Raw genomic sequence first — 27,690 nt, forward strand, 5'->3', positions numbered from 1 at the left:
GAAGGGTTCAGATTCAGTCATTAAAATACCTCTTCCGTGAAGCTTCCCCTAGACTGATTATCGAAAAGCTAAAGCTAATTACCTCTCTTTTTCCATCTCATTTGCATAAAATCGTAATCTCTCCAGCTTTGTATCTAATTATGTACTCACTCTTGCCTTAATTAAAATGTACTTAAAATCACAGAATTAGAAGTTGGAGGGGAACTTAGGAATATAATGCAGACTCCTGGTTAAATGTGGTCGAATGAGCACATTCACTTGTCGCTGATGCCTAGCCAAAGACTTCTAAAATGTCAATATATTCAAAATGCATAAACCAACAAGGACAAAGAAACTGGGTAAGAAGATGACAGTGACTACACTTCAAGAGTTGTAAAGCCGATGGAAAGGTGGAAACTGACCTAGCAGAGTGATAACCCATTAAACTATTAATGAAAGAAACTCAGAGCAAGCCAATTCCCAGAACTCCAGAAAAGCTTGGGTAGTAGAGGTGGTAGGTATCTCTGAAAGGGGAAAAATGACTGAAAAAAAAGCCATAGTTGAGGGCAGGGATACTTTTCAGAAAATGGGACTTAAACGAAAGCCAATATTAGACAGTGACAACCTAGCTCCCTTCTCCTACTCAGCTCTGAGAATTCTGCAACCAGCTTACCCTCTTCAACCTACAGGAAACTGGAAATTCATCTTTGGGAAAATGTTCCACCCCAAGACCAGGGGAAACCTTCCAAGCTTAATAAGATCATTCTACACTGATCAGCCCAACCTCCTACTCAGCCTCACCTCTGGTATTGGTCTCACTGTTCTTTTTTTTAGTTTAATTTATTGTGGTAAGAACACTGAACATGAAATCTACCCTGTTAACACATTGTTAGGTGTACAATATGTTTTTGTTGTCTATAGGCACATTGTCATGCTGCAGATCTCTAGAGCTTATTCATCTTGTTTAACTGATGATTTATGCCTATGATTAGTCACTGTCCTATAAAGGATCACCTTCAGACAATAAAGGAATTTCTCCAGCATGAAGGACAGAATGAACAAAATGGAATTCAGAGGAAATCAAAGCAATGGACTTGGCAGGAAAATGTGTTTAAAAAATACCTACTGTCTGTTCTTGTTGCTGGGAAAAGATATCATATCTCCCCTCTCCCCAAAGAAAGGAGGCTTTAAAAAGGAGCATTGAAAAGAAAAGAGACCCTTGTAAGTGGAAAATGCTATAGTAGAAAAAAAAATTCAACATAAGGGAAGGAAAATAAGATGAGGAAAATAAAGTGGTTTCTGAGGACTGAAACCACATAGTTTACTGTTTAAATTTACAAGACATTACTCTTTCAGTCTCTTCACAAATAAAACTTTATTATAAAAGGGACCTCTTTCATGAGGCAATAAAAGAAGCAAATAACCTTGTTTATTCTGGGATTTATTTCCCCCAGAACCTGTTAAAATAAACATCAAACTGTCCGATTTACCAATAGATATCATCAAGTGACAGTTTACTCCCCAAGAATTGCTTTTTTTCTTTTTCTTTCTCTCTCTCTTTTTTTTTTTTTTTTTTGAGACAGGGTCTCGTTCTATTGCCCAGGCTGGAGTGCAGTTGCATGATCATAGTTCACTGCAGCCTCCAACTCCTTGATTCAAGTGATCCTCCCTCCTTAGTCTCCCGAGTAGCTGGGACTGCAGGCATGCATCACCACACTCAGCTAATTTTTTTATTTTTTGGTAGAGACGGGGGTCTCACTATGTAACCCAGGCTGGTCTCAAACTCCCGGGCTCAAGTGATCCTCCCTCAGCAGCCTCTCAAAGTGCTGGGATTACAGGCATGAACCACCAAGACTGGCACCAACACTCTTTGAATCTGTCACCTCAAAATCCTTGCTGTGTCCACCAACTCTAAAGTATTATCCTTATCCAATTCTGATCAAGCACTAGCATTGAAAGACCTGCCTTAAACCAGACTTCAAAACTTCATAAATATGTCAACTTTTCCCTGCCCCTTCTGAGAGGCTACTAAGACTCTGTCAAGTTAGTGTTTTTCCTTACTGCCATAGGAATAAAGTTGTCTTTGTTTAATCAATGGGCTGTTTTAGTGATATTTTGGTGGAGCCAAAATTATACCGTTCAAAAATTAGTAGAAAAAGACATAATGGGAGATAGAAGAAAAAAGAAAAGCAAGTTAAAAGATCAGAGATCTAACATCTGAATAATATAATAGAAATTTCAACAAGAGAAAGAAAAAATATTGGGAAGAAAAATACTAAAAGAAATAATTTGAGAAAATTTCCCAGAACTGAAGCCCATAAATTTCTAGAATACAGGGCATGATGAAATCAAAGGAGACCCACACCAAGGTTAAAATCATTGTACTATTTCAGAAATGTTGAGACATTATAGAAAGCTGAGGAAAAGTGCTTGGTTGCCTGCAGATTAATATTATTGCCACCAGATGGCAAGAATTCCTCAAAGGCTCTAAGTCTAAGATTTTTGTTTCATTTTCTTCTTCAGATCTTTCCAACGCATTAGAAAGAGAATTCTCTTTTGGCTTCTCTCCATCTAGTCTGGCTCCATCAGAGATTTGACTCTTTTCTTCCTAAATGGCTCTGCTAGAAGGTCACTGTATAATCAGCCTGGAGGAGTAAGTACATTCTCTTTGAGGAATTGACTCATGTGGCTTTGAGGTTAAAAGGAAGACTTTTAAGAGAATGGACTCTGGACTACAGTTGTCTATTGTGAACAGAAAGACTTCTGTCATGCAGGGATTCCACCAAGCATTCATTCATTCATTCATTCATTCATTCATTCTTCCAACAAGTTTTATTGATGCTGACTATATGCTGGGTACTGTGTTAGGCACTAGGAATAATACTTCAGTAAAAGAAAATCAGACATGGACTTTGTCTTCATGGAGGTTAAATTCTGAGGAGAGAAACATTCCATAAATGTATATACACACACGTATAAACAAATATATGTAACTATATACATACATATATATTTAAATAAATTGTGATGAGTGCTATGATGAGCTAGGTATGTGGAGAAAAACAGACCTATTAGGTCTCTGAGGAATCTGATGGATTCCTGTAAGAGTGGAAGTAAGCAGATCAGCTAGGAAGCCATTGCAGTTTTCTAAGAGGGAGATAAAGATGACTTGGATCAGGGTGATGCCAGAGGAAAGAGAAGTAGATGAATTCAAGAGAAATTGGAGGTAGAATTGACAGGATGTGGTCACTAGATCTGGGAAGTTAGAAAGTAGATGCATTAAAGATGACTCCCAAGTCTCTGGATGAAGCAAGTGGCTGGATGATGGGGTTGCCATTTTCTGAGATGGAGAAGGCTTGCGGGGGAAGAGGTTTTGGAGGAGGGGATGGTGGATAGAATCAAGAGTTCAGGGGCCTGGCGCTATGGCTCACACCTGTAATCCCAGCACTTTGGGAGGCTGAAGCGGGCAGATCACCTCAGGTCAGGAGTTCAAGACCCAGCCTGGCCAGCATGGTGAAACCCTGTCTCTACTAAATATACAAAAAAGTAGCCGGGCATGGTGGCACGCACCTGTAGCCCCAGCTACTCAGGAGGCTGAGGTAGGAGAATTGCTCAAACCCAGGAGGCAGAGGTTGCAGTGAGCTGAGGTCACACCACTATACTCCATCCTGGGTGATACAGTGAGACTCCGTCTCAAAAAAAGAAAAAAAAATGAGTTCAGGGTGGAATGTTAATTAAATTGGCCTTTCTCCCCAGGCATTTAGGTTATCGTTTGGATGCCACTGGTCCAGGCTAGAATGGGTTTTGCTCTGATCTACTGTGTAATAGAATGACTTGGCCTGGTTTATTTGGTTTAAATTGGCTCACAGTTGGCATTCATTAAGTTAAAAACTGTTGTTAACACAGTGCCTCTACAGAGAAATAGGAAAGTCAGCTTACATTTGTACTGTCTTTTCTGATGTGGACATTTGAGAGTTAAAGAGAACTGTCCAGGCTTATGCCTGTAATCTTACCACTTTGGGAGGCCGAGGTGGAGGGATTGCTTGAGGCCAGGAGTTTGAGACCAGCCTAAGCATCACAGGGAGACCCCATCTCTACAAAAAATTATAAAATTAGCCAGGCATGGTGGCACATACCTGTGGTCTCAGCTACTCAGGAGGCTGGGAGGTGGGAGGGTTGCTTGAGCCCTAGAGGTCCAGGCTGCAGTGAGCCATGTTTGCACCACTACACTCCAGCCTGGGCTACAGTGATGCACTGTCTCTAGAAAATAATAATAATAATAATAATGGGCTGAGCATCTTCTACATTTTTTGTTGCATTTGTTTGCACTCTATTCATAAGGGGCACACAGTCTCGAGGATAAGAAGCTTCTGGAAAATGCAAGCCCAGTTGTTTTGGTGGATGCTTCTGAATGATTACGCATAGTTAAGATCCTGAGTGTGATTGTGAGGTGGCAGAGAGGAAAACTTCTTCCATTGCAAACAGTATCTCTGAAGATAGAGAACATATTTGTCCTATTTTATCCCCAATATAGCGCTTAATAACATATTTACACAGTAAGTGCTGAATGAAGCTGCTCCACCTGGGTTGTTTCCAGTCTCCAGACCTATGTTGAACTCTCTGGAGGATTTGAAACCCCTCTTCCCAAAGAGCTGCTACATAATTAGCTGTGTGCTGGGACGAGGTGCCTCTCTGGACTCAACAGGGCTTAGGACGTCGTTTCCGGGGGTGCTAGGAAAAAGACACTTCTCCTTCCTTCTTCCTACATCCCCTTCTATGGAGGTCTTTTGCCACCATTAACACAGTGTTAAGTCAGAATTTAAAACCAACTTAGCCCTCAACATTGATGTTTTCATTTGTAACCTCAAGGTGGAACAGTTGGTTATGTACTGTGCCCATAATCAGCAGTTACCTCAGTCTTTTTCTTTGATTCATGCTTTGCCTTCTCTTTGTGCCCTACCCTTTTGTTTAGACTATATGCTATTTTGAGGGCAAGAATTGTATCTTTTTAAACTTTATATTTCCATACGATTTATTTTTGTCTCTTTTTTTGTAATAAAAAGTGTATATTTTCAGTAGTATATACATAAACACAGTGAAACGATTACTACAGTCAAGAAAATTAACATATCCATCTCCTCACATTACCTTTGTGTGTGTGTGTGTGTGTTTGCATGTGTGTATTGTGATAGCACTTGAAATCTTCTCTCCATCAATTTAGAACAGTTCTTTATAGCACTGGCAAGGGGAAGGAATGGTCTGGGAGAGCCTTAGCTCCCCCCCGCCACCAATTTTCATAAACCCCACAACCCCCCTCCAGAATCATAATTAATACATAAACAAAAGTTTATAATTATAGACAAAAGCATATTTTTGGTCGGGCGCAGTGGCTCACGCCTGTAATCTCAGCACTTTGGGAGGCAGAGGTGGGCGGATGACTTGAGGCCAGGAGTTTGAGACCAGCCTGGTCAACATGGCAAAACCCTGTCTCTACTAAAAATACAACAAACAAACAAACAAAAAACCCCACGGGTGTGGTGGCATGCATCTGTGGGCCCAGCTACTCTGGAGGCTGAGGCAGAAAAATCGCTTGAACCTGGGAGGGAGGAGGCTGCAGTGAGCTAAGAACGCACCACTGCACTCCAGCCTGGGCAACAGAGTGAGACTCTATCTCAAAAAAAAAAAAAAGCATATTTAGAACACACATTATTTACTACGCAGAAGTAGCCTTGAGACAAGTCCTCTAGCTTCCCCTTCCCTCCAGATTGCTACTCCAGTTTCCCTTGTGAAAAACCTGCCACTCCCACTGCTCAAGAAAGTGTTAACAAACTGTTGTTAAAGGACAGGAGCCAATGCCTGGCGAAGGCTGCAGCATTCCTCTGAAAGCTGGGGTAATGTTGTTTTTGTGCTGGTGGCCTGTCCTCTAGATTCGCAGAAGACTCACCCTTATATAACTTGGGGTTCTTGTTTTCCTGATCCAAAGCTCTTTATTCAATAAATTCTTTGGGATAATGATATGTCTGAAGCCCTCTGAAAAGTTCTCTTTGAACTTTTATCTGAAACGATAAGAAAAAAGTCAGGCTGCACCTGGAATTCAGATTTTGTTTCAAGTTCTTTCAAAGCAATGCAGATACGGAATATTTAAATAAACTACAATTCTGGAAAGCTTTTTAAGTGGAAAGTTTTGGTTCTTAGCTTTTGGAGGGGTAGTTTGGAAATATCATACCACATTTAAGCCTCAATCTAAATAATAAAATGTGTAAAATAGTTTTCCTATATACTATTTTCCCCGGTTCAAAAGATTTTGTCTTAGTCAAAGTTTTTTCATAAAAATTATAATTGTTTGATAGTATAGTCAGTTAAAAAACCAAAATATGAGGTTTAAACATTGAAAAGGAGGGGGTAAAATTGTCATTATTTGCAAATGACATTATCATTTATACCTGGGAAGCCTAAGGGCATCAACTTAAAAGTTATTAGAAATAGGCCGGGTGCAGTGGCTCACGCCTGCAATCACAGCCCTTTGGGAGGCCGAGGTGGGTGGATCACAAGGTCAGGAGATTGAGACCATCCTAGCTAACACGGTGAAACCCTGTCTCTACTAAAAATACAAAAAAAAAAAAAAAAAAAGAGCCGGGCGTGGTGGCAGGCACCTGTAATCCCAGCTACTCGAGAGGCTGATGCAGGAGAATCGCTAGAACCCAGGAGGCGGAGGTTACAGTGAGCCGAGATCACACCACTGCACTCCAGCCTGGGTGACAGAGCAAGACTCCAACTCTATTAAAAAAAAAAAAGGAAGTAATAGGAGCATTCACTAAGGCAATCATTGCAAACAATACATAAAAATTAATAGTATTCTTATATTCCAACCAAAACCAGGTCAAAAATATCACAAGTAAAATTTTTTTGATCACAAATCAAAGCAACAACAACAAACCCTAACAGGAAGTAAGCAGGACCTAGATGAATAAAAATATAAAACTTAATAGAGGACATAAAAGGATTGATCTCATGTCAAATTGTAATCCCCAGTGTTGGAGAAGGGACCTGGTGGGAGGTGACTGGATCATGGGGATGGGCATCACCCTTGCTCTTCTTGTGATAGTGAGTGAGTTCTCATGAGATCTGGTTATTTAAAAGTGTGTAGCACCAAAATCAATTGCAACAAAAGCCAAAATTGACAAACGAGGTCTAATTAAGCTAAAGCACTTCTGCACAGCAAAAGGAACTATCATCAGAGTGAACAGGCAACCTATAGAATGGGAGAAAATTTTTGCAATCTACTCATCTGACAAAGGTCTAATATCCAGAATCTGCACAAGAAAAAAACAACCCATCAAAAAGTAGGCAAAGGATATGAACAGACACTTCTCAAAAGAAGACATTTATGCAGCCAACAAATATATGAAAAAAAGCTCATCATCACTAGTCATTAGAGAACTACAAATCAAAATCACAATGAGATACCATCTCACACCAGTTAGAATGGTGATCACTAGAAAGTCAGGAAACAACAGATGCTGGAGAGGGATGTGGAGAAATGGAACACTTTTACAGTGTTGGTGGGAGTATAAATTAGTTCAACCATTGTGGAAGACAGTGTGGCGATTCCTCAAGGATCTAGAACCAGAAATACCATTTGACCCAGCAATCCCATTACTGGGTATATACCCAAAGGATTATAAATCATTCTACTATAAAGACACATGCACACATATGTTTACTGCAGCACTATTTACAATAGCAAAATCTTGGAACCAACCCAAATGCCCACCAATAATAGACTGCCTACAGAAAATATGGCACATATACACCATGGAATACTATGCAACCATAAAAAAGAATGCGTTTATGTCCTTTGCAGGGACATGGATGAAGCTGGAAGCCATCGTTCTCAGCAAATGAACACAGGAACAGAAAACAAAACACTGTATGTTCTCACTCATAAGTGAGAGCTGAAGAATGAGAACACGTGGACACAGGGAGGGGAACATCACACACCGCAGCCTGTTGGGGTGTGGGGGCAAGGGGAGGGAGAGCATTAAGACAAATACCTAATGCATATGGGGCTTAAAACCTAGATGACAAGTTGGTAGGTACAGCAAACCACCATGGCACAGGTATGCCTACGCAACATACCTGCACGTTCTGCACATGTATCCCAGAACTTAAAGTAAAATTTAAAAATAAAGAAGCAAAAAATAAAAGTGTGTAGCAGCTCTCCCTTTACTCTCTTCTTCATGCTCCAGCCATGTAAGATGTGCCTTGCTTCCCTTTCACCTTCTACCATGATTGTAAGTTTCCTGAGGCTTCCCCAGCTATGCTTCCTGTACAGCCTGCAGAACCAAGAGCTAATTAAACCTCTTTTCTTTATAAATAAAATAAAATAAAAGTTTTGATCAGAAAATTGCATTTTATATCCATTTTTTTTCCATATTAATCTATGGATTCAATGAAATCCCAACAAAAACTATAATTAAATTTTTTTTGTAACTTGACTTGATTTTTAGTCCAACTGGAAGAGTAGTTACATGAAATGGACTGCAAAAAAAGTTTAAATAGTGGTAAGGGATGACTTACCCTTAAATAGAGCCAGCCTCCAGCATGGCCCTAAATGATCTCTGCCTCCTGGTTTTTATACCCTGGAGTATCCCCTCCTATATTGTACCAGGGTAGGGTTGCCAGATAAAATATAAGATGCCCAGTTAAATTTAAATTTCAGTTAAACAATGTATAGTGTTTTGGTATAAGTATGTCCCAAATATGTTTATATGCATGAAATATACTTGTACTGAATAATTTACGGCTTATTTGAAAATCAAATTTAACTGGGAATACTCTGTTATTTGTTAAATCTGGCAACTCTATTAAACCAGGTTGGTCTGTGTGACCAATAGCATAAGATAGACTTAATGGAACATCACTTCTGGGGTTAGGTTAAAAAAGACTGTGGTTTTTGCCTTGGACATGTGCATTCTCTCTCTCTCTCTCTCCCAATCTCAGTGTCTCTCTTTGTCCTCTCACTCTGGAGGAAGCAAGCTGCCATGTTGTGAGCAGCCCTTATGGAGAGGTCTACAAGGCAAGGAATTGAAACCTCTGGCCAACATCAGATGAGGAACTGATGCTGGCCAACAGCAACAGGAATGAGTTAGGAGTGAATCTTTCAGCCCCAGTCAAGCCTTGAGATGCCTGCAGCCCCTACCAACACGTTAACTGCAACTCCATAAGAAACCCTGAATCAGGACCACCCAGCTAAGCTACTCCTAGATTCCTGGCCCTCAAAAATTGTGTGAGATAATAATGTTGCTTTAAGATGCTGAATTTGGGGGGTAATTTGTTATGCAGCAATAGATAACCAATGCACTGACCTAATTAGATACTTAATCACAAAGTTACAATGATTAAAACAGTTTGGTATATTATGCAGAAATCTATACTTCAAGGGAACAGTATTGAGAGTCTAAGAATGTATGTATGAGAGTTTTGTATATTACTCAGGCATCATTTTAAATCAATATGGAAAAGATTAGTAAATAAATGATATTCTGATAATCACCTAGCCATTTATTTTATTTTATTTTATTTTTTATTTTATTTTTAGACGGAGTCTCCGTCTGTCACCCAGGCTGGAGTTGCAATGGTGCATCTCGGCTCGCTGCAACCTCCACCTCTCAGGTTCAAGCGATTCTCCTGCCTCTGCTTCCAAAGTAGCTGGGATTACAGTTGTCTGCCACTATGCCTGGCTAATTTTGTATTTTTAGTAGAGACGGGGTTTCACCATGTTGGCCAGGCTGGTCTTGAACTCCTGACCTCAGGTAATCCGCCCGCCTTGGCCTCCCAAAGTGCTGGGATTACGGTTGTGAGCCACCGTGCCTGGCCCTAGCCATTTATTTTTAAAATAAATTTTATTGTGTATTTTGAGGTTTATAACAATATTATGGGATACACATGGATAGGAAAATGGTTACTATTGTGAAGCAGATTAACGTATCTATAATCTCACATAGTTACTTTTTTTGTGTGCGATAAGTGCAGCTAAAACCTGCTTATTTAACAAAAATTCCTAATAGAATACAATTTTATTTAGTCCTTATGCTGCACATTAGATCCCTAGACTTGTTCATCCTACACACCTGCTACTTTGTAACCTTTGACTTATGTGTTCCCATTTCTTCTCCTCCCCCACAACCCCTTGTAACCACTGTTTTACTCTCTATCTCTATATATTTGACTTTAAGAACAAAAGATTCTACATATAAATGAGATCAGGCAATATTTTTCTTTCTGTGTCTGGCTTATTTCACTTACATAATGTCCTCTAAAGTCCATCCATGTTGTGGCAAATGACAGGATCTCTTTCTTTTCAGTGGCTGAATAGTATTGCATTTTATATAGATACAGTTTCTTTTTCCATTTATCTCTTGATGACATTTAGATGTTTCCATATCTTGGCTATTGTGAATGAGCATGCGAGTGCAGATATCTTTATGAGATGGTGAATTCATCTTCTTTGGGAATGTAACCCAGAAGAGGGATTGCTAGGTCGTATGGTAGTTTTGTTTTTTGAGACAGGGTCTCACATTGGCTGCCCAGGCTGGAGTGCAGTGGTGCAATCTTGGCTCACTGCAGCCTCAACCTCTGGGGCTCAGGTGATTCTCCCACCTCAGCCTCCTGAGTAGCTGTGAGTACAGGCATGCACCACCATGCTTGGCTAATTTTTTGTATTTTTAGTAGAGACGGGGTTTTGCCATGTTGCCTAGGCTGGTCTCAAACTCCTGGACTCAAGCAATCAGCCAGCTTTAGCTTCCCAAGGTGCTGGGATTGCAGGCATGAGCCACCACGCCTGGCCTTATTTTTAATTTCTTTAGGAACCTCCATACTGTTTTTCATAATGGCTGTACCAATGTACATTTCTACCAACAGTGTACTAGGATTCCCTTTTCCTTACATCACTTAGCCATTTAGAACCTTGCCAAAAATAAAGAGAATCTTCTGTCTCTGGACTAGGCTTTCAAATGAAATGAAATGGAAATTTTAGAACACCAAAAGGCAAAAACCAGTTGAAAGACTTTTATTGTTCCTTTATTCCCTATGTAAGACAATGCTATGCAATATTTATATATTACCCACATTGCTTTTTTTTTAACCTGTCAAAGTTGAGAATATCTCAAGTATATGTGTAGTCCAGGCTCCCCGGGCTGATATGGCTTACATGGTCTTACAGCTGAATAGAGTTTGCATACAACCCATAGCCATACTTCCCTGGCAGTACCAAGTGATTGCTTCAAGGAAGGGGGAGATGGGTTCTGATCTCTCTTAACACTTCCACCAGGCAAATATTGTGTGCATTTGGTCATATTCCATCATAACTCTCTTAACCTCATGTAAGGCAATTTCAGTAGTGACATTCACACACAATTTTATTTCTTCAGTGAAACCACTAAGGAGCTAAGCATTAAGTCCGTCTCAGCTTTCTTTTCTTTTTTTTTTTTTTTTTTTTTTTTTTTGAGACAGAGTCTCACTCTGTCATCCAGGCTGGAGTGAAATGGCTTGATCTTGGCTTATTGCAACCTCCACCTCCCGGGTTCAAGGGATTCTCCTGCCTCAGCCTCTTGAGTAGCTGGGATTACAGGTGCGCACCACCACACCCAGCTATTTTTTGTATTTTTCCTAGAGGTGGGGTTTTGCCATGTTGACCAAGCTGGTCTCAAATTCGTGACCTCAAATGATCCGCCCACCTTGGCCTCCCAAAGTGCTGGGATTACAGGTGTGAGCCACTGCGCCTGGCCTCCATCTCAGTTTTCTAACAGAATCATTAAATAGCAAGTAAGCATTAACGAAGAAGAGTGTGACTTCTTACATGTGTTCTGCAAACATTGCACATACTCTTTCCATATTGTAATACAAACACACACGGAGTCTGGGAAGGATCACACAAATCCTATCAAAAATTTCTTAATAATCATTATTTGTTAGCTCCATTGTCCTACTAAAAGAAAATGAAAAGAAATCATTACATGTTAATAACAGAAATTTGCCTAGGGTTTCACATAACAATCTCCTAAAAAATTTAAAATATAGTTTTAAAAAATATATAGTAAAGAACAAAGAAGAACACAAAATGACCCATAATCTCACTACCCAGATAAGCTCATTGACATTAAAAAAAAAAAGTAATACATTAATGGAAATTCAAATATTCCAATAACTTTTTAGAAAAAAAGGACACTACATTTAATGCATTGGTGTACGATGTGACTCAATTTTAGAGAATGTGTGTGATGGTGGAAAATGCATCTTTAGAATTGATGAATTATGTTATTTCCTTCCAGACTTTTTTCTTTGTGTATTTTTAATATAGTTGATATATACATATGTAAAATGTATATACTGTTTTTGCCCTTTTTCACTTAATATTATATAAACATTACATTAGTGCTTTTTAAAATTAATGATTATCTTTTTACTGTAACTTATTTAATTAAATAAGATTTAAATATTACATTGTAATTAGCTTAGCCATTTTCCTTTAGTTGTTTCCAGTGTTTGCTCTTATAATTAATATTTTTTCCTAAGTCAAACTGCATCCACCTTTATTAAAGGTACTCTTCATAAACAATTATGATGTTCCAGGCAGGACATGGGCAGACAATTGTTAACAGTATACAACAACGTTCAAAATTCCTCCTTCAGTGGACCATCAAAATCAGAAAGCCACTATAAAAACCAATGAAATCTGACTAAAACACCAAAAGCAATGGCAACAAAAGCCAAAATAGACAAATGGGATCTAATTAAACTAAAGAGCTTCTGCACGGCAAAAGAAACTACCATCAGAGTGAACAGGCAACCTACAGAATGGGAGAAAATTTTTGCAATCTAGTCATCTGACAAAGGGCTAATATCCAGAATCTACAAAGAACTTAAACAAATTTACAAGAAAAATACAAACAACCCCATCAAAAAGTGGGCAAAGGGTATGAACAGACACTTCTCAAAAGAAGATATTTATGCAGCCAACACACACATGAAAAAATACTCATCATCACTGGTCATCAGAGAAATTCAAATCAAAACCAAAATGAGATACCATCTCACGCCAGTTAGAATGGCAATCACTAAAAAGTCAGGAAACAACAGATGCTGGAGAGGGACGTGGAGAAATAGGAACATTTTTACAGTGTTGGTCGGAGTGTAAATTAGTTCAACCATTGTGGAAGACAGTGTGGCGATTCCTCAAGGATCTAGAATTAGAAATACCATTTGACCCAGCCATCCCATTACTGGGTATATACCCAAAGGATTATAAATCATTCTACTATAAAGACACATGCACACATATGTTTACTACAGCATTATTCACCATAGCAAAGACTTGGAACCAACCCAAATGTCCATTAATGATAGACTGGATTAAGGAAATGTGGCACATATAAACCATGGAATACTATACAGCCATAAAAAAGGATGAGTTCATGTCCTTTGCAGGGACATGGATGAAGCTGGACACCATCATTCTCAGCAAACTATCACAAGGACAGAAAACCAAACACCGCATGTTCTCACTCATAGGTGGGAATTGAACAGTGAGAACACATGGACACAGGACAGAGAACATCACACACTGGGGCCTGTCGGGGGCTGGGGGGCTGAGGGAGGGATAGCATTAGGAGAAATACCTAATGTAAATGACGAGTTGATTGGTGCAGCAAACCAACATGGCACATGTATACCTATGTAACAAACTTGCATGTTGTGCACATGAACCCTAGAACTTAAAGTATACATATAAAAAAAAACCTATTGAAATCTTTATCTGATGTTCTGAATAGGGAAATTTGAAGTGATGGTTGACATTCCACATTTAGCATGTTATTGAACATATTTTTACAAGCGGACCCTGACTTTTAGGAAATGAAATTAAAATGGCAGAATTTATCTGAAGATTCACAATGTACAAATGGAACTGCCACTTTTTCAAGGGGTACCATCTCAGTGGCATCACTGGAAAGTCCAGATTGCCTGACACACTGGTAACCAACTATTGGAGGTCAGGTCCCAACAGGTGTCTGGGTTTAAAGGAGTTAAGTCAATGCTGAAGGCAGAAAGAGAGAAAAGGACATAAAAGTTAATTTTAGTTTTTCCACACCTACAGGGTGTTTGTGCTATGGTGGCTATGTGTGTCAACATCAATAAATCCCTTCTCCTAGGAGCTGAGAGGAAGTCTTTCAAAACTAGAAGGGAAAGGTGTTTTCCCAACGTCAATCAATCCAGATTTAGAGACATTCTATTAGTGACATATGCCCCTCCCACCCGCAAAAAAAAAAGCGTTTTGTGTACTAACAACATAACTTTAAAAAAAGTAAAATAGGATTCTGCATTTTTATAAAACAATAAAAAAATAGCATTGAAACTTCCTTTGCAAAAATTGTAACAGTGAGAGAAATCTCACCTGACTCATCTTGCTTCTAACCTCACATGCTAACTGCCTTTGCTCATTCCTGGGCATAGGCCAAGCTAACTATGGGAGGAATTTAGTTTACTGTTTTGTTTTGTTTTGTTGTTGTTGTTGTTTAGACAGAGTCTCATTCTGTCACCCAGTCTGGAGTGCAGTGGCGCCATCACAGCTCACTGCAGCCTCAAGTTCCTGGACTCAAGTGATCCGCCCACCTCAGTCTCCCAAGTAGCTGAGACTCAGGCATGTGCCAACACACCCAGCTAATTTTTAAATTTTTTGTGAGATGGGGTCTCACTATGTTGTCTAGGCTGGTCTTGAACTCCTGGGCTTAAGTGATCTACCCACCTTGATCTCCCAAAGTTCTGGGATTACAGACATGAACTACTCCACCCAGCCAGCCTATAGTTTAACTTTGAAGCAAGGATAATAATAGTCCCTCTCCAAACTGACCCCATCTGGGGAGTTAAACTGCCTTTGTAAGGCTAATGAAAGGCCACAAGGTTAAGATTATGGGAAGGACCTGAATTCTGCTAAAATGTGGGCATAGTTAAACAATAACCAGCTGTTGTTCCCTAGCTTGGTTTTTCTATAATTCTTTCCAGCTCAGAGGTGATGAAGCCAGAGATCACAAGATTTGTAACTTCCTCAGTTGCTCCTATAGATAATTTACTATTGTGGAACCTGAAATTGGTCTTTGAGATGTTTTTCAGACTTTTGCATTCTGGCAACTAACTGAGCCTACCTGGTCCCACGACTCATACCAAGGAACTAACTGAACCAGTCCTGTGACTCCCCACCCAGAGACTGACTCAACAAATAAAGACTGTTTTGGACACGCCTGTGATTACATCTTCAACTAATCAGCAGCACTCATTCCCTAGCCCCCTGCCTGCCAAATTATCCTTAAAAACCCTAGCTTCCAAGGTTTCAGGGAGATGGATTTGAGAAATGTCTCCTGTCCACCCACTCAGCTGCCTTGCAATAATTGAACTCTTTCTCTACTGCAACACTGCTGTTTCAGCGTATGGGCTTTTCTGTGCAGCAGGCAAGAATAATCCATTGGGATGTAACAGTATTTCAAACTGTACAGTCACCAGAAGTACAGATTCATCAAAAATCCATACACTTCACTTGGCATCTCCAGCACCTTCAGCTTTCTGTGCCTTTTCTGTTCTGGCATCTCCATTTTCTGCAGGGTTATTCACCTCTTTGTCAGAGTTGGCTCTTCCTTTTTCCCCTTTGGATATTTTCTCTCCCTTCTTTGTAGGGGCCTTTTTAGGCTTCAGCTATGGCTTTGGCAGAGCAGGCTTACCAGACAAACTTGTGGATCTTCCCTGTAGTTTGTCCTTTATCTTGGCCTTATCTTCTTTAGCATCCCCTTCAGCCTTTCTCTTGGGCATGGTGGCAATGGTGGCTGCACACAGGTGCTGGCGGCAGGGATGCAGCACACGGTGGCACACGGGCTTTGGTCAGCCTAGGGAGTCGTTCTCACCTCTTCTTCTTCACACTACTCCTATAATTAATGCTTTTTGCTTTTGAGATGGAGTCTCACTCTGTTGCCCAGGCTGGAGTGCAGTGGTGTGATCTCGGCTCACTGCAACCTCCGCCTCCTGGGTTTGAGCGATTCTCCTGCCTCAGCCTCCCCAGTAGCTGGGACTACAGGCATGCACCACCATGCTTAGCTAATTTGTATTTTTTTAGTAGAAATGGGGTTTTACCATGTTGGCCAGGCTGGTTTTGAACTTCTGACCTCACATAATCCGCCCACCTCAGCCTCCCAAAGTGTTGGGATTACAGGTGTAAACCACTGCGCCTGGCCTCATGGTCTTCTTAATTTCGACTAAACAATTATATTCACAAGACAATTGTAAGGGAGAAAAAATGCTTCCTTCTACCATTCCAGATTCTGTGACTGCCTGAGAATTAAATTGAGAGGCAGATTAACAGGAGAAAAACAGTTTTAATTACATACATATTCATGGGAGTTTCACATGAAACTCAAGGAAGCAGCCAGATGATTGAGACTTACATATTATCCTGAGCTACAGAAAGAAATAGGGGTTTAGAGACTTCTGTTGAGAGGGAGGCAAATCATGGGAAAGGGAGAGGAGGAAATGTGTGGTAAATAAAGTTTGCCTTATGCAGATAAGTCTGTCAGGTACAGAGAGTAGCTCTCTTCCTTGTATAGACATTTTTACTAATGAAAATTTCCTTTATAAATGTAAATTTCCTTTACAAAAGGGGAAATGTAGACTTTATTTTGGATAGTTGAAGCGGAGGTAAAGAGCTTTCCTGGAGTCGGCGGGTTCTCAGTTGCCTTTAGCTCAGAATAATCAATATGCCAAAATGGCATATTTGGGGCTGGCGTATTCTTAACTTCTTCACTACCATAGGCTTCACTTGGCATCAGGTTCTCTTAGAAGGATATAGAATAGGAACCACAGCTTGCCAGAAGGCAGTGTCAGCTGTGGCTCAGCCAAGACAGTAGTCCTAGCAGCTTTCCGTGTGGCTGTCCACATAGCCATCCAGCAGAGTTGTCAAGTACAATACAGATGTCCAGTTCAATTTGAATTTTAAATAAAATATATACACTATATATACATATATACACTATATAGTATATATATACACACTATATAGTGTGTGTGTATATATATATACTCTCTTTCTCTCTGTATCTCTCGCTCTCTCTCCCCCACCCCATATAACATATATATACACACTATATATATGTATATAATATTTATATACATGTAATCCCAGCTACTTGGGAGGGAGTATATAGTATATATATACACTCCCTATAGTATATATACTTCCTATATATATGCTCCCTATATATATAGAACTATAGGGGGTACATATACATACACACACACACATATACTATACGCTCCCTCTCAAGTAGCTGGGCTACAGGTATATGAATGCCATATACATATTTATTGTGTGTGTGTGTGTGTGTGTGTGTGTGTGTGTGTGTATGTTATATGGGGTGGGAGAGAGAGAGAGAAAGAGAGACAGGGTCTTGCTCAATTGCTCAGGGTGGAATGCAGTGACAGGATCATGCTCACTGCTGCCTCGAACTGCTGGGTTCAAGCAATTCTCCCACTTCAGCCTTCCAAGTAACTTGTAATACAGGTGTGCAACACCACACCCAGTTAATTTTTTAAAAATTTTTTGGAGATGGGATCTTGCTATGTTGGCTGGTCTTGAATTCCTGGCCTCAAACAATCTTCCCACCTTGGCCCCTCGAAGTATTGGGATTACAGGTTTGAGCCACAGCACTTAGCCAAATATTTTTTTCAGTGTAAGTATGTTCTGGATATTGCATGGGACCTGTGTTATTTATTTATTTATTGAGAGACAGTGACTATGTTGCCCAGGCTGGGGTGCAGTGGCTATTCACAGGTTTGAACGTAGCTCACTGCAACTCCAAACTCCTGGGCGCAAGTGATCCTTCTATCTCAGCCTCCAGACTAGCTGGAACTTGTGAAGGGAAATGAAATTTGGGGACCCCAAACTCATTTAGCCAAAGGGAAAAGTCAAGCTGGGAACTGGGTCACACAAACCTGCTTGCCCCTTTTTGTTCCTAAATAAGATGGCTACAAGATGAAAAGCCACACGCCTCCCCTACATTTTGTCCACAAGGAAATTTCTGCTGAGCTGTTAAAACTTCACCATGGCAATGCAAATTGATAGCTTATCTTTACAGGTGCAGTCACCCAGCCCGTCAGACATAAATGCATATCTGATTATTCCCCTACCTCATTTTGTCTGTGTTATCTTATGTAAAATGCAGATTCCCCACATTTTTCTTCTGCCCCTTTTGTTTATGTGAAAACTGTGTGCTTCTCAATATCCCGCCCTTTCCCCTTTAAATTTAGAGCCGTCAAAATCATCTTCAGAAAAAGGCATAGACCTGTCTCCCGGGCCCATCCTTAACTTTGGCAAATAAATCTCCTAAAATGATTGAGACTTGTCTTGTCATTTTCCTAGACTGATAGACTACAGGCACGCATCACCCCATCTGGCTGGACCTGTATCTTTATTCACTAAATCTGGCATTTCTAAACCAGAAGATACTTTCTTTGGCTTCCAAGTGACATCTCAGATGCAAGAAGACAAGATCCACATTGAATGGATGTGGGACTACCCATTTAAAAATCCAATGCCTCGGCCAGGCACGATGGCTCCCACCAGGCACGATGGCTCCCAGCACTTTCAGAGGCCGAGGAAGGTGGATCACCAGGTCAGGAGATAGAGACCATCCTGGCTAACATGGTGAAACCCCATCTCTACTAAAAATACAAAACATTAGCTGGGCGTGGTGGCAGGTGCCTGTAGTCCCAGCTACTCGGGAGGCTGAGGCAGGAGAATGGCGTAAGTAAACCCAGGAGGCAGAGCTTGCAGTAAGCCTAGATCACGCCACTGCACTCCAGCGTGGGCGACAGCGAGACTCAGTCTCAAAAAAAAAAAAAAAAAAAATTCTAATGCCTCACATTAGCTGCTATGTCTCTCTCTCTCTCTTTTTTTTTTTAAGACAGGGTCTAGCTCGGTCACCCAGGCTGGAGTGTAGCGGTGTGATCATGGCTCCCTGCAGCCTCAACCCCCCGGGCTCAAGTGATCCTCCCACCCCAGCCTCCCGAGTAGCTGAAACTACAGGCATACGCCACCATACCCAGCTAATTTTTGTATTTTATGTAGAGATGGGGCTTCACCATGTTGCTCAGGCTGGTCTCAAACACCTGGCCTCAAGCGATGCTCCCATCTCGGCCTCCCAAAGTGCTGGGATTACAGGGGTGAGCCACGATGCCCGGCCAGCAACTATGTCTTATAAGAACTTCACAGACAGTTTTAGAGTCCTTCCAAGGGACATATTTGTTACAAGAGACACTGTACTCAGGGAATCTCAAACTAAAACCTCTTAACATAAATTTATAGTTTAACTAGTTCAGATACAGTTTACGAATCAGGGTCATTTTACCATAAGTAGGTTATCAAGCAACAAATGTGGCATAGCTTCCTTTCTCCTTCTCCTTCTCCTACTACAACTGACCCTTGAACAACACAGGTTTGAACTGCATGGGTCCACTTATATATGAACTTTTTTCTGCCTCTGCCACCCCTGAGACAGCGAGACTAACCCCTTCTCTCCCTCTTCTTCCTCCGTCTACTGAACACGAAGATGATGAGGTGAAGACCTTTATAATGATCTACTTTCACTTAATAAAAATATATTTTCTCTTCCTTATGATTTTAATAATGTTTTTCTTTTTTCTAGCTTTCCTTATTGTATAAATATAGTATGTAATACATATAACATTTAAAATATAACATATAAAATACGTTAATCAACTGTGTATGTTATTGGTAAGGCTTCTCATCAAGTAGTTTAGTTCCTTGGAAGTAAAAAATTATACTTAGATTTTCAACTGTGTGGGGAGGTCAGCACCTCTAACCCCCAACTTGTTCAAAGGGCAACTGTATTACTATGACCTATTTTTTACCCATAGAACATGTCTGACACCAAATATGTTTTTTTTTCCCATGCCAACCATCAAATTCTCCTTCTCTCCAGAAACCAACTGGGTGTCCAATAATTCAATTCAATTCAATTCTGACACTACTTACCTGGTATTAGTATCAGATGGCACAGGTGAAAGGGCCCAGTCCCACAAGACTGCCCACAAGACTTCAGATGACAATCACAAGTCTGAGCCTCCCATACTTCTGCCTTAATGGCTATAAACTAGGGGTTTCCACAACCCTCTCCTCAGGTTCAATAATTTGCTAGAATGGCTTGTAGAACTCAGGAAATCATTATACCGACATTTATCAGTTTATTGATAAACGATATTATAAAGGCTACAGATGAACAGGCAGAGGACAAGGTGTGAAACAGGGGAGATGTGCAGAGCTCCAGTGCCCTCCCTGGGCACCCCACCCTCTCGGTGTAACTGTAGCAGATCCATTGTCCCATGTGCACAGCAAGTCAGTAGGCAGAGACACCAGGGTACAGCAGAGAAAGAGGTTTAATTGTAGGGTCTCCGAAATAGGAGATGGGAGGAAACCTCAACTCCACCTCCCCAAGCAATCTGGGGCTAGAGATTTTGTGGGCTTTTTTTTTTTTTTTTGCGATGGAGTTTTGCTTGTGTCGCCCAGGCTGGAGTGCAATGGCGCCATCTCGGCTCATTGCAACCTCTGCCTCCCAGGTTCAAGCGATTCTCCCGCCTCAACCTCCAGAGTAGCTGGGATGACAGACTCCTGCCACCATGCCCAGCTAATTTTTGTATTTTTAGTAGAGACAGGGGTTTCACCATGTTGGCCAGGCTGGTCTTGAACTCCTGACTTCAGGTGATCCACTCGCCTGGACCTCCCAAAGTTTACAGGCGTGAGCCACCGTGCCCGGCCTGCGGCTAGAGATTTTAAGGGTTTTGGAGTGGGCTGAAGTGTGAAGATCATTGATTGGTTGAAGAGTGCAGGGTAAAGTCATGGGACAGAAAGATGAAGAAGCTGTATTCTGATGCTGATTCCATTTCTCTGTGGGGGTCTTCATGCTGGTTGGTGTCAGCTGTTTCACTGGAGTTTTGGATCTGAAAACATCTTAAGCAACCTTCAAACAAAAGCCATATGATTCTAACGGCGGTGATCCTGTCTATAGGAATAATGGGGATGCAAATGGACAGTATCTAGTGCTATTGACTTTCAGCAACAAGGAAATGAGCCAAAGTGCAGCCTGATTAAGGCTTAATTATAACGAAATTTCTGCCCAGAACTCAGCGTGAAATCCTTGTCAACCCTGTGGGGATGGCTTCATCAGCTGCTCGATGTGTTTGCCAACTCAGAAGCTCTCTGAAGCCCTTTGTTTAGGGTTTTTATGGAGGTTCTATTACATAGGCGTGATTGCTTACATCATGGGCCATTGGTGATTTACTCAATCCAGCTTTTCTCTCCCTCCCTCGGGGGTGAGTAGGGCTGAAAGTTCCAGTCCTCTATAATCACATGTTTGGTTCCTCTGGCAACCAGTGCCCATCCTGAAGCTATCTATGGGCTTCCAGCCACCAGTCATCTAATTAACATAATTCATGTACACTCGAAAAGAGCTTGTTGAAAATAACAAAAGATGCTCCTGTCACCTCGATTGCTCAGAAAATTCAAAGAGTTTTTAGAAGCTCTGCGCCTGGAACCAGGGATAAAAACCAACGATTTTAACAAAAGATGCTCCTGTCACTCCTATCACTCGGGAAGTTACAAGAATTTTAGAATCTCTGTACCAGAAACTGGGGCTGAAGACCAAATATGTATTTCTTATTATATCACAGTATCACATCCTTATCAGGTTGCCAGTGGAAAAGATGTAGAAAGTTAACCAAAAGTCAAATTTTCATGTAGGAGAGAAAAGGTTTTGCTAACACTTCACCCACAAGCTTCTTTATCAACAAAGTAACTCATCATTGAAACCTGTATGGTCTATTTATATTTTCAGTATACATTAGTTGGCCAAAATTTAGGTATAAAAGTAGGGATAGCAACAAAAAAAAAAATCACTTCTTTTTTTGAGACGGAGTCTCGCTCTGTTGTCCAGGCTGGAGTGCAGTAGTGCAATCTCGACTCACTACAACCTCCACCTCCTGGGTTCAAGCAATTCTCCTGCCTCAGCCTCCCAAGTAGCTGAGATTACAGGCATGCACCACCACGCCCGGCTAAGTTTTGTATTTTTAGTAGAGACGGGGTTTCACCATGTTGGCCAGGCTGGTCTCGAACTCCTGACCTTGTGATCCACCTGCCTTGGCCTCCCAAAGTGCAAGGATTACAGGTGTGAGCCACCATGCCTGGCTGAGAAATCACTTCTGTATCAGAGCAGTTTAAATGGATGTGCCTGGCAACCTACTGTAAACCAAAAATAAAACTCTAAGCCCCCTCAACCATCTGAATGGACCCCTCTTCTTGGCCAGGGGCATTCCAAAGTTGACCTGAAAAACTATTCCGGCCATAATGGGAAGTGGGTGTTGGACATGCCTCATTCTAACCTCCTCCCTTTTGGAATTACTGATAGAATGGACTCTTTAAGTCTGATAAGAAACATTTACAATCTATTCTCTCTGAAGCCTGCTACCTGGAGGCTTCACCTACATGATAAAGCCTTGGTCTCCACAACCCCTTATCTTAACCCAGATATTTCTTTCTATTGATTCTAAGTCTTTAGACAATAACTAAACTCTTTCAGAGAAAGAAAAGAAAAAAGAAATAATTCAACAATATTACAAAGAAATGAAGGGCATGAATTCCCAATTTCAAGGGACCCATTGAGAACCCAGCATAACAGGCAAAACAAAGATACACACCAAAGCACATTATTATTAAATTTCAGAACATTGGAGACAGAAAGAACCTAACAGAGAGGAAAATAAAATCACTGGAAAGGATAAAGAATCGGAATGGTATCTGACTTCTCAACAGCATCTCTGGTAGTAGAGGTCAATAAAGAAATGTTTTTTAAAACAAAAATGTTTTTAAGTTCACATTTTATTTAGGTTGAAATAAGCTGTACAAAATTGGTATTTCTGACCAAAAATAACAGCCATATTTTCTATCATATTTATAGATAAACCACAAAACATTTATTGTGGTCAGTTTTTCAGGTTTTGAATTTAATCTAGATAAGGAAGTAGACATAGTTATGAAAAAAGAAGAGAACAGACACATCAGCTGTCTGTATCCAGGGCTTCTGATTCTGTCTTGACCATGAAACTAAAGTGTTCCACATACACCTGATGAAAAGCTTATGACACAGGAAGACATCAGCTCAACAAAGGAATACAAATAGCAACAAGCAGAAGAACAATGATGCCAGGCTCTTCCATTCAAACTTGTTCTTTTAGGATCACTTGATAAAGATCAGACCTACAATGCCACCCTTGTTGGGTGAGCTCAATGCTTCTCTCACTCTCTGGTAATTCCCATAACTGTGCATTAAAGGGTTTTTTTGTTTTTTTGTTTTTGTTTTTGTTTTGTTTTGTTTTGTTTTTGAGACTCTGACGCCAGGCTGGAGTGCAGTGGTGTGATCTCGGCTCACTGCAACCTCTGCCTCCTGGGTTCAAGCGATTCTCCTGCCTCAGCCTCCCTAGTAGTTGGGACTACAGGCATGTGCCACCACGCCCAGCTAATGTTTGTATTTTTAGCAGAGACGGGGTTTCACCATGTTGGCCAGGATGGTCTCAATCTCTTGACCTTGTGATCGGCCCGCCTCGGCCTCCCAAAGTGCTGGGATTACCGGCGTGAGCCACTGCGCCTGGCTGCGTTAAAGGTTTTTAACAGTATACTTAAAAGTCCTACTAGTGAAAGGTGAGTTGTAAGATTCACTGTGACATTTTATGAAATGTATTCTTTCCTCCTACACCTACCCAAAATTTTTTCCTTCAAAGTACTGATAACTAACTTAACTTCAAACTACTGGATCCACAGTGATACTAAATGCTGTGTCTGAAATGATTTTAAAACAATTCTCCCAGCCTGGGCAACAAGGCAAAAACCCATGTTTACAAAATATACAAAAATCAGCCAGGAATGGTAGCGCGTGCCTGCAGTCCCAGCTACTCAGGAGGCTGAGGTGGGAGGATCACTTGAGCCTGGGAGATTGAGGCTGCAGTGAGCCCTGACTGTGCCATTGCACTCCAGCCTCGGTGACAGAGCAAGATCCTGTCAAAAAATTAAAAAATAAAATAAATAAATAAATAACAATTCCAGAGTGCCAGCACCAGAGAGTATGCAGAAATGGAATTTGGCACTTGTACATCTTCCATTTTTTCCCATAGAAGAAAACTTACTTAAAACATCCTTTTAGGGTCGGGGGTGGTGGCTCACATCTACAATCCTAGCACTTTGGGAGGCTGAGGTGGGCGGATCACTTGAGGTCAAGAGTTCAGGACCAGCCTGTCCAACATAGTGAAACTGCATCTCTACTAAAACTACAAAAAACTAGCTGGGTGTGGTGGTGCGGGCCTGTAATCCCAGCTTCTGGGGACGCTGAGGCAGGAGAATCAGTTGAACCTGGGAGGCGGAGGCTGCAGTGAGCCGAGATTACGCCACTGCACTCCAGGCTGGCCAACAGAGACTCTGTCTCAAAACAAACAAACAAACAAAAAATAAAATAAAATAAGCATCCTTTGAGGTATTCTTACTGATTTCTGAATCACCTGTAGGAAGTTCTTACTTGCTGTGTAGTTTGATATGTGCACCTACAGTTAAATCCAGATCATGTTTTATATCAAAATTTATGTTAAGTAAAACCAAGTTATTTAACCTTTGGTCTGTCAAAGTTTTCCTCAGCTATAATTTGAGATGCTTTCATTTATTTTCATAGTGCTCATTCTCAATCTTCATTATAGGAAGAATACACAGGACTTTCAACAATGTGTACACATTAGGGAGTTTTACTGATGTCAGGCAGACAGAGGGCTTCAAAAATGCCAATGGAAGCTCTGCCTCTTTCTCTCTGTGTTTCCACTTGATTCTCCAACAATGAAATTGGCTGAGAGCATGTTCAGATTGGCTCAGTCACTTCATTTAAAGTCAGCTTAGTGTTTCTCCGATGTGTCGAATTTGAGCTGTCCCATGACAGAAAGTGCCAGAGATCAGCATTTGCGAGCTATGAGACCCTGTTCTGAGAATAAATCTTCAAGTTCCAGAGTAATGTGCTGTACCGTTGGAACACACAGAGATTCCTTATAGTAACTCTCAGAGATTAGTTGAGATTCTAGGTTACCTTGCTGAGCTCTGCAGAATTTCCCAGCGACTTTTATTTGAATATCAAGATTGGTTATCAAATTCATGCCTTCCTCAAATTCATGATAAGTTTTAATATTTTCCAATACTTCATTAGTGATACGATACCACCATGAAGCTGCTGGCTGCAAAGAAAACATCAGAGATTTTCCCCTAGAGATTTTTTTCCCAAAGCCTCTTGTAAGATAAGACATTTTTAAGAACAATTATAAAAATGAAATCAAGGCCGGGAGTGATGGCGCTCACCTGTAATCCTAGCACTTTGGGAGGCCACTGTAGGAGGATTACTTGAGTCCAGGGGTTTGAGAGCAGCTTGGCCAATCATAGTGAGACTCTGTCTCTATTAATTTAAAAAAAAAAAAAAAGGAAGAAATTAAAACACATTAATGCACTGCAGAATACAAATGCTCAGCCAGCTTTACGGTTAGGTCATCTGAGACTTGTGTCACCATTTATATATTTATATCTCTAAACACAAAACAAATGCTGGCAGGAGATCCAGTAAAATTTCAAAAGCATCATGTCTATCTGTCCATTGAGAATGAAAAATTGCCTTCAGTTCATTATTCCTTTCTTTGTTGTTCTGAGAAAGGACAGAAATTACATAGTCAAGTTCTAAAAGCAGTTGTGGTAAAGGATGAATAAAAGAACAAACTTCCTCAATCCTTCATAATACAACAGATATCCCCATAATAGGCACTGATTTTGCCAACCAGATATTTAATTTTTAATTTTTTAATTTTAATTTTTTATTTTTTGAGACAGAGTCTCGATCTATTGCCCAGGCTAGAGTGCAGTGGCACAATCTTGGCTTACGGCAACCTCTGCCTCCCGAGTCAAGTGGTTCTCCTGTCTCAGCCTCCCCAGTAGCTGGGATTACAGGCGATTGCCACCACACCCAGCTAATTTTTATATTTTCACGCCCAGTGGGGTTTCACCATGTTCACCAGGTTGGTCTTGAACTTCTGACCTTAAGTGATCCTCCCGCCTCGGTCCCCCAAAGTGTGGGATTACAAGCTTGAGCCACCATGCCTGGCCTGCCAACCACATATTTAAGACACAGGAAGAGCAGAATGTGTAGATAGTTTGGGGATATTTCAGTTAAAAATCTTGAAGCAGCAACCTCCATTTTTGAAGAAAATCTATTGGCCATAATGTACACCTGGCCACAATAGCACTCCACATTTAGCCCCACTTCTCGATTTTTGTAGTATGAGATCACACAACCAAAATGTCTGCATCAGCTTCACAAGGAAGACGCTCACATATTTCTCTGTCAGGTGAGAGACTCATCAATAAACCTCTCCGCCCCGGGCTGGTGTTCTTTCTCTGCTATGTCCACCACAGCATCAGTGATCACAGAAAAGAAGTATGATCCCTCACTTCCTGGGGCTTTCTTCCCAAAGGCAGCTCTCACAGATCTCTAGCAGCTGTTCCTGCTGTTTTCCAACAGAACAGCTGGAAAGACGCTGTTGCCTCAAAGGGGTTTCTCAGGACCTTGTCACCAGAATTTATCTGGTACCTTAGCGGTGCTTGAAAGATATCAGGAGTAAAGAGATCTTCCCAGATTTAATCAAACTCATGTGCATCCAGAGGTAGGTTTTGTTTTCTCAAAAGAATAAACATTTAAATAAAGATTTTTGGTATTATTTGTTTTTCTTCTCTTCAAGGGTTAAAAGTAAAATGTTTTCACCTTGTTCCTCACTTTCTTTTACTGCATTGAGCTTCTGAGTCTTGCTGTCATGTGTTTCTTTATGTTTTTGTTCCTGTTCAGAAGTTTTATCAATATTTTTTGTTTTAATTTTGTTTCAGTGTCCTGATTTCATCTTCACTTAATTCTTTTTGATTGACTACTACACTGGAGTGTTTGTTTATTCATCTGAACAAGATATTACAAGTTCCTTTAAATAGATGACATTTAAAAAGCATAAATTGGCTTCTCTGCCCACTCTCACCCTTCAACTGTCAGCGTATCCTCTTCCTGGATGCAGGACAAGAGTTCGGGTACGAGCTATAATACAGGTGGGCTGTCTGCTGGGGCGCACCCGGTCCAGCCTCCTCGGGCTGAGCCGGTATGCAAGCCAGACTTGGCTGGGGAGGACCAAGTGGGTGGGGTGCCTCCAGCAGCCGGTAGCGTGGCCAGCGGAGGTCTAGGCTGGGGAATGGTACGTAGCTGGCCAGAGATCCCGACTGGCAAAGTGACCAAGAAAAAAATATTGTGTCAATATCATCTGGAGGTAAGAAAATATTACACATTCACAGACGCATAAAAGTATATCCGGACCCAGATAGAAAGCTTACAGTTTTAATTTTAAAATTTTAGCCAATGTTATATTTCATCCAAGCAGAAATACAAAAATCACTGAAGCAATTCTCCTCCAATTGAGTACAAATTCTTAATAGATTTGATTCAAAAAATACAAAATAGACAAACAGGAGAAAAGGAACAAACTGCTGTTTTTCAC

At 40.8% G+C, this 27,690-nt stretch overlaps 1 protein-coding gene across 1 annotated transcript; it reads right to left on the reverse strand.

Moving 5' to 3' along the window:
• Nucleotides 1-15,564: 15,564 nt before the first annotated feature.
• LOC112129027 (non-histone chromosomal protein HMG-17) lies at nt 15,565-15,837 on the reverse strand. Its single transcript, XM_054532978.1, is given in 1 exon segment — nt 15,565-15,837. A coding segment is annotated over 1 exon segment (273 nt).
• Between the last annotated feature and the right edge of the window lie 11,853 nt (nt 15,838-27,690).

The sequence above is a fragment of the Pongo abelii genome, chromosome 16, assembly GCF_028885655.2.
Source record: "Pongo abelii isolate AG06213 chromosome 16, NHGRI_mPonAbe1-v2.0_pri, whole genome shotgun sequence".
NCBI classification, from domain to species: Eukaryota; Metazoa; Chordata; class Mammalia; order Primates; family Hominidae; genus Pongo; species Pongo abelii.